This window comes from Mesocricetus auratus, unplaced genomic scaffold (genome assembly GCF_017639785.1).
Source record: "Mesocricetus auratus isolate SY011 unplaced genomic scaffold, BCM_Maur_2.0 Super-Scaffold_100676, whole genome shotgun sequence".
NCBI classification, from domain to species: domain Eukaryota; kingdom Metazoa; phylum Chordata; class Mammalia; order Rodentia; family Cricetidae; genus Mesocricetus; species Mesocricetus auratus.
The window spans coordinates 27,104,141-27,117,814 of record NW_024429266.1 but is presented as its reverse complement, the minus strand read 5'-3'; the positions used below and the strand labels follow the sequence as shown (position 1 = coordinate 27,117,814).

General features: G+C 41.4%; 1 protein-coding gene across 1 annotated transcript; it reads right to left on the bottom strand.

Annotated features, from left to right (window-relative positions):
* Positions 1 to 9,060: 9,060 nt before the first annotated feature.
* LOC101830061 (lymphotactin) lies at positions 9,061 to 12,466 on the bottom strand. The gene is made up of 3 exons (XM_005071377.4): positions 12,314 to 12,466; positions 10,132 to 10,246; positions 9,061 to 9,402 (listed from the first exon to the last, which is right to left on the bottom strand). Exons 1-3 carry the CDS (start codon positions 12,372 to 12,374, stop codon positions 9,234 to 9,236), a joined length of 345 nt encoding a protein of 114 aa, XP_005071434.1. The 5' UTR covers positions 12,375 to 12,466; the 3' UTR covers positions 9,061 to 9,233.
* Between the last annotated feature and the right edge of the window lie 1,208 nt (positions 12,467 to 13,674).

Sequence of the window (13,674 nt, the reverse complement as noted above, 5' to 3'; positions counted from 1 at the left end):
CAGCCCCGCTTGAGTTCCTGTCCTGATTTCCTTCAGTGATATGCTAAAACATGATGGTGTAAGTCAAATAAATCCTTTCCTCACCAACTTGCTTTTGGTCATGGTGTTTCATCATAGCCATAGCAACCCTAACTAAGACAGTGACATATACCTCCAAGCCCAGCAGTATAGATAGCTCTTGCATCAAGTTGCTCTGAGGTACAAAATGAAACTTCTTCCCCAACTGGACAACAGCATCTCTGTCAGTGAGGAGAGGAAACAGGAGTCGAGTCCTGGGTTTCTCTGTTGTTTAATGTATGTCTGGGGTCTGTAGACCACTAAGAAATGTACCCAGATCATCAGCCTCACTGAGTATCTACAAAGGTTTATCAGGATGCCCATAATTCTTTCCAACTGTGGCTCTTACTGGTGAAGACAAAGGCATGTGACTCTGTGATGAAACAAACCATAGAAAGTGATTGTAAATTCCTATCTTACTTCAGCTATAAGACTAACTGTTCAGCTGCCACTGACATCAAAATAGACCTGAAGTTTTCCCCTAAACTATTTCAGCTCTTTGGAGTTGGAGAAATGGCTCAGCAGTTAGGTGCACTTTGTTGCTCTTGCAAAGGAGTTGAGTTTGTTTCTCAGCATCCACGTGGTACTCATAAACTCATGCAGGTTCACACATGCACATGCTTCAAAATGATATTTAAAATGCCTATGAGGTAAAGTTAGCTCAAGTCTCAGGAATACTTACCTAAACAACTCTTTGTTCTGTCAATACTTGTCCATTCTTTATTTCTACATAGTTGTCATCTTAATTCAACTAGCCATAAGCCCCCTCAGTGCATTTACTGAATATTTGCCTCATTCCACGCACAGATTAAAAAATGAGCCCTGTCTTTGTGAAGGTCATAGTCTGAGAGGCAAATTGATCAGATAAACAACAAAACTATCTTGCTGTCTTTTATCGCCACAATTTTTACCTCTCTTCTCTCATATTGTTTACATTCAAATCTTACCTTCCATGACCAGCTAAAAATCTTGTTATCCAAATTTTTCGCTGATCAACCGAGCCATCCCACCATGACCTGAACCTTTGCAGAGCCACATGCATCAATGACCATCAAATTCACAGAAAGATCAGCATCGAACCACCCCAGGCAACTCAGAGCTCAAGACAGGCATGAGCCATTGATCACAGAATTCTTCCTCTGAAGCCAGGGAGTAACCACATGATCTCAGGGAACACAGAAATCCAGGCAATCACTACCAACCAAGAGGAACAGATTCTTTGAAAAATGTAAGATCATCCATAGTCCATTCCACTTACTATGTGATTATCAGTGTCCTTTGTCTTCTTTGTCCTTAGGTCTATGTCCATGTACAGCTACTATCTAAATGACTTATCAGGGACCAGGCATATGCTCCTTTCACTATCTCTAATATAACAACAATGTTGAGCAGAGACCAGGGAAAGGCCTTGTGGTAAATATAGATTACTAAGCCAAGACCTTCCAATCTTCTGAGGCATGAAAACTCCCCAAATATCTATAATTCAGGCAGAATAAAATGAATGCCACAAAATAGGCCTTAAAGTTGAGAAAAATCCATTTCTATTACCTGTGATATAGTTTGTCCAATTTCCCTATCATCCTCTCCCCTACCTATCCTCTCCATTCAGTCCTCAGAGAAAAGACTCCATTATTCCCTTCCACCACATTTAATAAGGCCAATTATTGTTAAGAGAAGCTTTTTCTTTTGCTAGCCGCTTTGGTTTATCCCCCGCCAGTCGCCTGGGCTCTGCCGCACCAGCCTGGTTCTAGATCCGCATGAGTCCCAAATAAACACACAGGAGGCTATATTAATTACGAAGCTGTTGGCCTTGTTTGTCTCTTACTGGCTAGCTCTGCCTTAAGTAATTACCCCATAATTGTTAATCTAAGTATGTTTCTTACCGGGGAGGTTCCAGGCTTCCTACCCCAATGGCGGTTACATCTCGAACTCTCTTGTCTTTCTCTTTCCCAGAATCCTCCTTGACTCCTAGCCCCACCTATCTAGATTCCTATTGGCCAGACAGTGCTTTATTAGCATAAGACTTCCCCAACATCTCCTCTTTTCTGTTTAAACAAAAAGAAAGGTCTTAACTTTAACACAGTCAAATTGTATATAACAGAACAGTTATCAAATAAGAACATAGTTACAATATTTTAGCAAGATTTAAAGAAAATATCATCCATCCCATCCTTGTGAGTCCAAAGTCCTATATGTAGCTTATCTTTTATCATAACTAAGGAAAACTATAATTATAACTATCTGTCTTCAACTCCATCAAAGACCACAGAAGGATAATATATAAACACTAGGATTGACAGAGACATCTTACTGCCTGGACAGTCACCCGAAGTTCCTCTGTAACGTTGGGGCATCCATCTTCAGCCCATAGGCCACAATGTGTCTGGAACACTTCTCAGCAAAGCAGGAAATTTCAAACTGTCCATCTGCGTTGGCAGTCTGTCAGTCATTTTTCTTTGTCCTGCAGCAAGTCTCGTAGACTCTTCATCAAGCAGGAACCCTGTAAGACTGAGTTCAGTAGTCACTTTCCTGTGGGTCCTGCATGTCCAGATGATACAACAACAGTCAAACAATCTAAGCAAGAGCAGTTTCTTGCCCAAATGGCTAATCTTGCCATGTTGAAAGCAAACTTTATAACGAGTTTCTTCGATGCCCATCTTCCTCTCAGACGTAATTGGTGCTGCCAGGAGCAGACATTTCTCATTGCCAAGACAAACCCTAAACCATTTTAAATGCCATGTTCTGAAGGTCTTTGAGAGGTTTGAAGACTGTCCATCTCAAATATATTTCTGTATATCTAGAAACCTAACTTATGTAACTAGAAATTCTATTATAAGTAACTATCTATAGTCTGTATTCAATTATGCATTGCGTTGTAAAAGATCAGTATAAGCACAATACTTAATCAAGAGGAGAAATATAAGCATCATAAAATTGACCTTGATTTTGTCTCAATAAATGAAAAACAATACCCATACCATAATTCCCCTTTTTACCATTAAAAAAATATTGGCTGTGATCATTAGCCAATTATAAACAACCCCATTTAAATGAAAACAAAGATTTATAAACAAGATGGGAATTGGGACGTCGCTCATTCCAAACTGCTTCCTGCTGGAAGGGGGCGCTGTTTATACCATGGGGATCATGACAAAACTCAGAAACCTGTTTAAGTCCATATTTTCGGGTTCTGTAAGACTGCATCATCTTCGCTGTTTTGATTGTTGGAACACCTGGTCCACTGCTTCCGGGGGTCTTGGTTCGTCAAACCACAAAAGCCTGGAAGGAATCCTTAGCTTTTCATTTTCTGTAGAAACATAAATAAAAACTCCTTTTCCGAGTAACATATCCTTATGCTTAAATTTTGAGGTCAAGGCATTTTCGAAAGATATAAGTTGAATTAATTCAGTAGCATTTATAATCAAGTGTACCTCAGTAGCTGTTCCTTCCTTAGCAATGAAAAAACTGAAAAACACAATAGCATACAGTATCCAGACTCTCTGTGTATTTTCCATCTTTACGTGGCTTATTTATTTATCTATTATTACTTTATTTATTTCACTTTTATTTATTTTTCTCTGAGACAGGGTTTCTCTTTGGAAACCTGCCTGCCTCTGCCTCTGGAGCAATCCTACCGGCGTGCGCCACCACAACGCCGGCTTTTGTATTTATTTACCACTTTGTCGTTTCAGTTTCTCTCTCAATCTCACATATATTTTTAAACACACTGTAAACCTTTAGAAGTTTTTCTTTATCCAAGTCTGACTTTACTGTAAATCTTTATGTTTTTCTGGCCACGTGTCTTATCTGTAAAACCGCGGCTGTTTTAAACTGCCATTTCAAGATGGCGGGCGTAAGCGTGACTCCAGCTTACCGCCTCAGTCCATGCTGACCTCCAGCAAAAGCTGCCACTTCCAGCTGTATGTACACACCTTTCAATCGTTAGCAGAGTCTCTTAAAACAACCTTGTTGGGTTCTTTTTTTCTTTTTCTTTTTCTTTTTATGCCTAGTCAGGAAGACTCAGGTAAGCGAGCCGCTTGAATCTCGGCTTGTTGCTAGCAAAACAGAGCACACCTGAGAAAATGCTGCTACCAAAATTCTGTGCTTCTCTCCGTTCTTCTGTTTCTAAAATTCCTTTAAAGCTTTTGTCATTCTGCGTGGAAATTCATGATCCCATTCCTGATCACCATTTTGTTAAGAGAAGCTTTTTCTTTTGCTAGCCGCTTTGGTTTATCCCCCGCCAGTCGCCTGGGCTCTGCCGCGCCAGCCTGGTTCTAGATCCGCATGAAATTATCAGCTCACTCTGGCCACAGGGTCTTTATTTCTTCCTATTACAATGCGAAATTTCTGTTACCATTTTGTCCAAAACTCAAACTTCCTGAGCAATGTCCCAAGATTCAGCAGTGTGCTACTTTGAAAGAAAACATCATGACAGAATATTAGAAAGGAATAATTTAAAGTAGGAGTATTTTCATTTCTTGGTCTCAGTTTATGCTTCACTGGCTCCACTATCTGGGGTCTGGAGTGAGGCAGAATATTACAGAAATGGGAGTGAGAGAACTGATTGCTTTATGGTGATCAGGAAGCAAAGAGAAACAAGGGTCAGGGCATAAGATGTCTTTCTAGTTTTAAACACCTCCCAGTGTCACCATATCACAAACACATCAAGGAGTAATCCATTCATTAGGTCAGAACCTTCCAAATGCAATCACTTCCCCAAAACCAACAAGGTGACAACCAAGTCTTCCATAATGAGCCTGTGGGGGGCAGATTGGAGTAAAAGAGAAAGATGATTATTATAGTCTCCACAATTATGCTGAGCAACACAGTGTGACAGAACTCAAGACACAAGCCTGTCTTTCACCTTCCTCACTCTGACCTACTGTATACTAACTCCCACCAAGTGGGGGGTCCTGCACCCCTCTCCTTCCCATCACCAAACGCACCTTCCAGTCCTGCCCTGGCATTCCTGATGCCCATTGCAAACCTTTGCTTTCACCTCATTTCTCTTCTGTCTCATTACAGATTCGTCTCTTGGCTCCTGTTTTCATCCCACTACTGTATGACAAATCCCTTCTAAAATAACACCGGTGACTCACCAGTGTATATTTTATTCCACTTATGTGTCCCTTCTCCCCAGCCCCCAAAGGGCATAAAGATTTTCACAGATATTCAGTCATTCTGTAACCCCATTCTTCTAAAAAGGATTGCCTGGGGAAAGGGAATAAAGATGTAGCCTGGGCTTTGTCTGAACTGCTTGCATATTAAGCTGATATGCAGTGCTTCTCACCCCATGACTCTCCCTCTTGCTAGCAGTTATACTTTCTGATGGGTTCACCAGAACATAACCTACAGCAGCAATTAGACCAAAATCTTATCAATCTGTTGTTGATTCTTAACCACTCACCCTAGGTGAAAACCTCATAGGAGCCTCAGTTTATCTATCAAGTTCATCCCACATCCAGTAGGTAGGCAGACAGTTGCAGCCTTGTGCATATTCCTACACTTCTCCCTAGCTCCAACCCAGAGAAGTTTACTTACTAGTCACCTCCCTGGTCCCCACTGTCCTCCTCCACTGTCTACCTTCCACTAAGTCAGTAGTTCTCAGTCTTTCTAATGCTGTGACTCTTTAATGCAGTTCCTCCTGTTGTAGTCATCCCAATTATAAAATTATTTTCAATGCTACTTCTTAACTGTCATTTTGCTACTGTTCTGAATCATAATGTGGATATCTGTGTTTCCCCATGGTCTTAGTGACCCCTGTGAAAGGGTCATTCAGCCCCTTCAGGTTGCAACCCACAGGTTGAGAACCACTGCTCTAAGTGACTATTCTAAATGTGGATGTATCACATTGTTCTCTGAGCACCCCCAGACCCTACTAAATCTCATCCTTGCCCTTCTGCTCTGGACCTTTCAAATTTGACCTCAAGCTCCTTTTCCTCTCTGAGCTCTCTAACCCTCTCATCTATAAACAGTTTCCCTCTGGTGCCTCCATGATTTCTTTCTTGTGGTTCTTCTGGCAAGAATGCCCACACTGCTATTTATTCCTGACAAGTTCCTTTTCATGCTTAAAAGCACAATTCTTGCCGCCTCTTGTACAGAATTTCTTTTTAAAGCTTTCCAAGAGTGTATTTAAGTGCACACACCAAACAACTCTCCTTTAAGTTATTATTATATAGATCTTACCTGTGTCATTTTCTCAGTACTAAAATCTGAGTCATACCCCAACTTCCTGACTTGGGTCCAGCTCTTTCCGTAGAAGTTCACATATTACCCTGCATACTTTTGTGTTATCCCCACTGAAAGCTTCTAGTTTCATCTTTGCATTGCTGAGCTCACCAGAGCCCTGGGAATGCACAGGCTGGAGAGGTAACTAGAGGAAGAAGCCTCCTATTCCAGAGTGAAGGGGAAGAGGGGAGAACGCATGAGAATGAAAGAGGACTTCTCTGCTCACAGCTAAATTTTCAGCTCTGGGATGTCTAAGATCCTCAATACGTGGTTACCAAATAAATTAATTTATGAAGTAAGTAAGCAGGTTACATAAGAGCACTGTGTTTACCTGAGTCACCTGGTTGTTACACCTCCCTGTATAGTAAAGGTCGTGGGGGAATTGACTTCTGAAGAGAAGGCAGGAACAACAGCTCAAGAGGCCAAACCTGGGGCCTCACTTCCAATTATCCAATCTGAATTCAGCCTATCAATGAGAAATGGACCCTAAGAAAGCTAATGAACCTTTTGATGTCTGTTGTTTTGTCTTAACTGAGATTTGTCATGTGACTAGGTAAGACACCACTAGCTAGCAAGAAAGTATCCTTCATTGCTTAATAAAAATGAAGTATTCGTTAAACAAAATTATTTAAAACTGAAAAATCAAATACTATCCATCTCATTCATTCATCTTATTACCATTATGATCCCCTAGGGCCTGGGAGAAATTTGGGAAGCACAAATATCTAATTAAATTAGAAAAACTAGGGGTTGAGAGATGGCACAGTAGTGTAGAGCCTGGTAAAGAACTTGTCGTTCTTCCAAAGCACCCAGGTTCAATGATCAGCCCCTACATCAGGTATCTCAACACTGCATATAACTTCACTTCTGGGGGATCTGATGCCCTCTGGTCTCCCTGGGCATCTGCATGCATGTGGGTTACATAAACTTACAAAGGCCACACACATGTGCGTAAATTAAAATGAATTAACAAACTTTAAAAATCGAGAAATCTCTCTATCTTCCTGTGACTTCCTGTAAGCTTTCCATCTTCTAACGAAGCTGTTCCTGCTTACTAAGGTCTTGTCTTGTCTAGCACATCTTTGACAATCACCATGGAAAAATGCAATGGGGAAGAATAGGAGGCCAGATCTTTTGCTGGGAGGTGACATTTTAGTGATTTCTACTCTGGTTCACTGTGTGGACAGATGCCCTTAAAGAATGTCCAAAGGTTCTGAATATTGCTCAGTATCTCCTCAGGAATTCTTCTACAACTCAACTACCAGGATAAAGTCAGTTATTACTCTTCAGACAGCTTGACAAACATGGTACAAATCAGCTTCTTGGATACCAGAAACATAAACTGGAGTAAAATCAGTCATTTAGTGAGGACACAAAAAACCTAAGTCTGTGGTATTGAGTGACCAGATAAATATTTAAATAAAAAATTTACTGTACAATGGCATCTTGAAATTTGCAGGCAAATGGATGGCACTAGAAGAAACCATCCTAAGTGGGGTAACCCAGTCACAAAAAGACAAACATGGTATGTACTCATTCATAAATGGATTTTAGATATGGATCAGGGGAATGTCAGCCTACAATCCCAGTGCCAGTGAGTCTGGGAAACAGGGAAGTTCCCAAGACATATGCATGATACCCCAAAGAAGTGGAATGAGGCAAGCTCTCCTGAGCAGATTGGGAACATGGGGGGAGGGGAGAGAGAGACAGGAAAAAGAGAGGGGGAGAAGAGGAGGGGAGAAGAAGACATGGGGGAGCAGGAAGGTTGAGTTGGGGTAAGAATAGAGGACAGCAGGATGAGAGATACCATAATAGATGGAGTCATTATAGGTTTGAGGAGAGAGCTGACACTAGTGAGATTTCCAGAGATCTACAAGGATGACACCATCTGGCAAACTAAGAAATAGCAGAGAAACTACATTAATAGCTCCTCCTTGATGATAAGGTTGATGACTACCTTATATGCCATCATAGAACCTTCATCCAGTGACTGATGGAAGCTAAACACTGAACTGCACCCCTGGAACCCAGTGACAGATATGGAGGAGTGATGAGCAAAGGGGTCAAGACCGTGTTGGTGAAACCCAAAAAGACAGCTGACCTGACAAGGGGGAGCTCTTGAACCTCAGACTGATGGCTAAGAGGCCAACAGGGGACTGATCCAGACTCCACGAATGCAGTGTCAGTAAGGAGGCCTCAGAAATCTCTGGGGCCTTGGGTAGTAGATCAGTGTTCACCATGGCATAGGAATGAACTTTGGGAGCCCATTCCACCTGGAGGGATGCTCTCTCAGCCTGGACACATTGGGAAGGGCCTAGGTCCTGCCCTGGATGAAATGACAGACTTTGGAGATCGCCTCTAGGGCATTGACTTCTACTTGATCAACCTACCAATTCACAGCTCAGAAAGTGACTCCACTCCAGCTTGACTAGAGCTGTTATCCCTCAGAATGGCAATGTGAGGACAGCTGGATGATTTCTCACTGCTTTTATAAATAATACCCTACTATGAAACTGAAATAGATTGGGAATTATCACTGGCACAGTTATAATTTGTAAATCACTTTTGGAGAACTATTACAAATTGAACCTAAGAGTGATGAAGCCAGCTTTCATCTCCAGTAAGCACTGGCCCAAATGTCTCCCACTGTGGAGACCAGAGGTCTAAGAGAGAAGGGGAGGAGGAGAAAGAGGGAGAGAGATAGAGCTTAATGATACAGAAGTAAATGATATATTACCTTTCCCTTTATATAATAAATCAAATACAGAACAATCCTCACTAATAAATATTTATTACTTATAACACTGAAAATGAATATATAAAAAATAAAAACAACTTTATCCATTTAACATTTTCACAAAAGGTAAATATAGCACAATTAGTCCATTTTGAGCCTGTGAACTGAGATGAGCTGCTTGACTGTGGCGGAAACACTGTCCTAGAGACCACTACCCAGTCAAGGTCACAGCTGTACTGGTGGACCGCTGGACTCTTGTGGGACTAGTTTCAATCACGTTCTTTCTGGCACGGGACCTTCTGTCCACAGTTTTGATCGCTGCTTTCACCCATTTGGCATGTGGATCTGCACAGATTTTCAGTCCTCGTCTGGTGACAAAACTATGATGCAAGGAAAAGATGTTAGCCATATTGTCCAATGAAAGAGAATTTGTACAGAAATGAGCAGAATTAGCTGTCTTTCAGAACCATGAAACCATCCATGAGCCCCTCCCTTTTGTCATGTAGTTCAGTAAGGGAGATAAATCTCCAGGTTACAGCCAGCTCATGTTGATCGTCATTCACCAGCATACCAAATACTGGAGCTAACCTGGACTCTTAGGACAATCTTGTTAACTGTTCCATAGCTCCTTCCTTTCCCAATCTTGGAACTACTCATCTCCTTGGGGAATTAGAGATGATTTTTGTGAATTTCTAATAGTGAAACTCTAAAAGTGGGAATTTTAGAAGGCAATGTAGGAAAGTTCTGGATGTGTCCCTCGAGGTATAACCACATATAAGGCGTGCCACTCTGCATAACAAATATCCTACACTAGTATGGCTGTTTGTGCAAGTCCTAGTCTAGGCTAGCCACAAAATCTGAACACAGTGCCCATCTATTTTCTAGTCAAACTCATCTACTGAGCAAAAGAAGAAAAGGGGGTGTATATTCTTATATTTTTTCAATAATCATCATTGGAAAGGACAGTAAGAAGACAAAATTAATATCGACAGAATGGGCTATTGGCAAACTTGAACTTTCCTCCATGGTGCCCTATTTTTCCTGAGGGGAGCAACACTTATTCCTACTATATTTCTAGATAAAAACTACATCTTTGAGCAGATACTCACATTACTGCTTTCAATATGCCCTCCCTGATGGTATAGGTCTTGATTTTTTGAACCGGCAACTGTTGTGCTGTTAAGCTCACACAGAAACTCTCTTCTAGGACTTCAGTGCCCACACCTAGAAAAAGAAAAAGAAAGCATAAATGAAACTGTAGCTCAACAAGTGTCAAGTTCAGAGTCCCTTATTAAATTACTCTAAAATGTAATACAAGTATAAAACTACTTGTTCCTTTGGGGAAGAAATAATTAACACTGGCACCCTGATTCTCTTTTACATTATATATTTGGGAAATGTTTGACTGATATTTAAAAGATCAGTAGTATTGTTTCAGGAATCTTGTAGTAAAAGTAACAAGGTGGCCAGGCATAGTGGTGTACTCCTTTGGTCCCAGCATTGGCAGCCAGAAGCAGATGGCTGTCTGTCTCCTCTACAGAGTAAGTTTTGGCCAGCTAGAACTTCATCAGGGAGACATTGTGTCAAAAATAAATTCATAGTAACAGGATGGTTTCTGTCTTTGTATATTTTCATTAAGACAATCACAACAGAGTCCCCAGGGACAATCTCCACAACTACTTACTTAGTAGTGTCCTTTTGTGTCACAAATGTCAAAGGCATTAATTTAGATGGGTATTGACCCCGCTTTATGGAGTGAGTATATGCTGTAGTGAGGTCGCCAAGAAGACAGAGAGGCAAAGGAGATCATTTTAAAGACTAAGTTTGTTGTAAATTAGATAGAAGAGTGATGTCATGAAGGGCAATTTGAGCAAGCTATCATTCAAGGAAAGAACACAGTTCCTCAGGATTTGTCATTAAAGGACTTGCCCAAGTGAGGATTAAACTCTTAAATTCATAACACTACCTTCCACTGCACACGGGAAAATACCTTAGGAGAGTCAATGAGATTGAGGAGTTGGTAAAAATCTAAATAGGCAAAGTTTCCAAGTGCCAATTCCCTTGGTAACTAGAGCTGCCACTATGTGCTTCAAAACTTCAGGAGACCTCATGTAGTCTCGATACCGATCAAGTCTGAATTGGAGTGTTGCTGCTACAGGAAGACATTTGTCTACAATATGGAGCTAGAGGCTGTTTGCTTACACTGCTTTCCCTCATGGCTCCCTTCCTTTGTTCTCAGTGTTAATCTGCACATTCAGCAGCAAGTCTCTAGTTCCATAGCTCCTGCAGACTGTCCATGTCTGCCCTGGTCTGAGAGCCAGCAGAGCTCAGGAAACAAGTAGACAAAAGCTGTTGAGAGATGCACCTCCCATTTCAGCACAATGCCAGCCATTTAGGAGCATGGGACCTAACTGAGTATTCTTGAAGTTTTTTCCTTCGTCAATATTTCTTCTTTTGCCAAATGTCAAGGATTTCCAGACTGTGTTCCCTTTATGTCCTTGTAGAATCTATGATGAAGTTATGGTATTATAGTCTAAGTGTACAGAACAGAATACAAATTGGTCTATAAATTAACTCCAGCTAGTAGGAAAAAGTGACCCTTTAGAAAACATTGACTGAACATTCAGCTACAGCTCAATGCATCTCCATCTCGCCTGTGTATATCTTCCAGGTTCAGTAGCCAACAGAGTGTGCATTATCTGTTACACTCAGTATCAAAAGCTGACTTACAAACTCAAGAAGTCTATCATAAATGATAATAACCACAGCAATATTGGCAGACCCCTCTATTTAGTTGACGATAATATTGACTTTCTTGATATGAAAATATGAACTTCTTGTCATTTTTTTGTTTGATGTTTTCAAGTAGAAAACATAGATTTGCTTTCAAACATACATCTTTGAGCTCATTCCCCAGTGTGATGAAACTTTGAGAATTTATCCAATCAATATTAAGTGAACAAAAGCAAGCAACCCATTCGTAATCATAGCCAGCATTAATAGAATATCATTATGAGGAGATTTGATATGCTTAAATAGTCATCAGTAAAAATTCAGATTTATTCCATTTTAATTCTAGCTCACAGTGTTCACTGTATAGAGAGAATATGACACTCAATTTTAAACAAATAAGAGTCCAGAATGGCTGAGAGTTGGAATTAGCATTCCATTTTTGCATATGAGAAGTTTGAGCCTTACCTGGACAAAACAGTTTATTATAATCAAAACCCAAATCAAACCTCGAATATGAGCCCACCTGTTCCTTGTCCCAACAACAGCTGCTCAGCTTACCTTCCACAGTCCACGTGGTGAGGCAGCAGGCTCCCAGGAAAGTCAGGAGGAGAAGTCTCATGGCTGAGGTTTTGCTGAGCTGTGCAAGGCGAATGTGGACCCAACTCCTCAGGAGCCCCTTTTATTTCCCCCACTGGTCAGCACACTTCCTGTGATGAGAGGGGGCTTTCGGGGTGGGTGTGGAATCATGGAAAGTCTTTGCAACTCTGATGCTATTTTTTTCTTTCAACACAAGTTCCTTTCCCATGTTCATACCAACATGATACCTTGTGGCCTTTTCCTCCACCCCCAACCCCCCGTGTGGTTAAAGTGACAGTGAAACCAAATGTGTGCATGAGATGAAATGCAATTGTCTCCTTCAGAGCTGTGGGTCTAAAGTCAGATCTTCCGTCCCAAAGTCTAGTCGGTGACATGGCTCAGTGTGATAACAGGGAAAAGGAAATGAGGTGCCGTGGTCACTGTGGTCCAACCCACCTGCCTCCTGTGACAGAAGGCTTCTGCAGCCATAGATCAGCAGCCCCTGTGGCCCTGCACGACTCCCCAGGAAAGCAAAAGAACACTGCAGACGCCCTGGATTCTCCTGTCCTTTCTCCTCATTCTTCTCTGCCCTCACTTAGTTTACCCCCATTTCTTCAAACTGCTTGGAGGAGGAAGATTTAAGTAAGTGTTTACAGCGTATCTCCATGCATGTTTGCTATTTAGGGGGATGTACACGAAAATAAATTTAAGATTATTGAAAAAATTGTTCTACGATCTTATTTTAAAGAAACATGAGAGAAGACTAGCACCTTTCAAGAGGTCTGGAGGGGTGGCTCTGTAAGAGTATTTGCTGCTTTTTCAGAAGATGGCAGTTTCATTCCCAGCACCTATAACTCCAGCTCCAGGGAATCTGATACCCTCTACTGACCTCCATGGGTACCTGACACATATATATCAACAAATACAATAAAAATTCCAATAGCTGTCCTTTTATTAGTATTCATATGCAGGCTTTTTCTTTTGGGCCGCCAACCAGCTCCCACATCACGACATGAAGACTCCTTATCAGTTATGAATGCTTGGCCTTATCTTATGCTTGTCCAGCAGCTCTTATAACTTATCCTGTCTCTCTTCATCTATGTTTTGCCTGAGGCTCTTTACCTTTCTTTCCTTCTGTATACCTTCCTTTCACTGCTTCTCCTGTCTGACAGGTGGCTGCCTGACTTTGGGCCTGGGTGTGTCCCTCTCTTTCTCCCTTGTTCTCTCTTTCCTTCTTATCTCCCTCTCCCAAGCCTAGATTTCTCCTCCTATTTATCCTCTCTGCCCATCAGTCCTAGCTATCCTTTTTTTGCTTAGCTATTGGCCATTCAGCTCTTGATGAG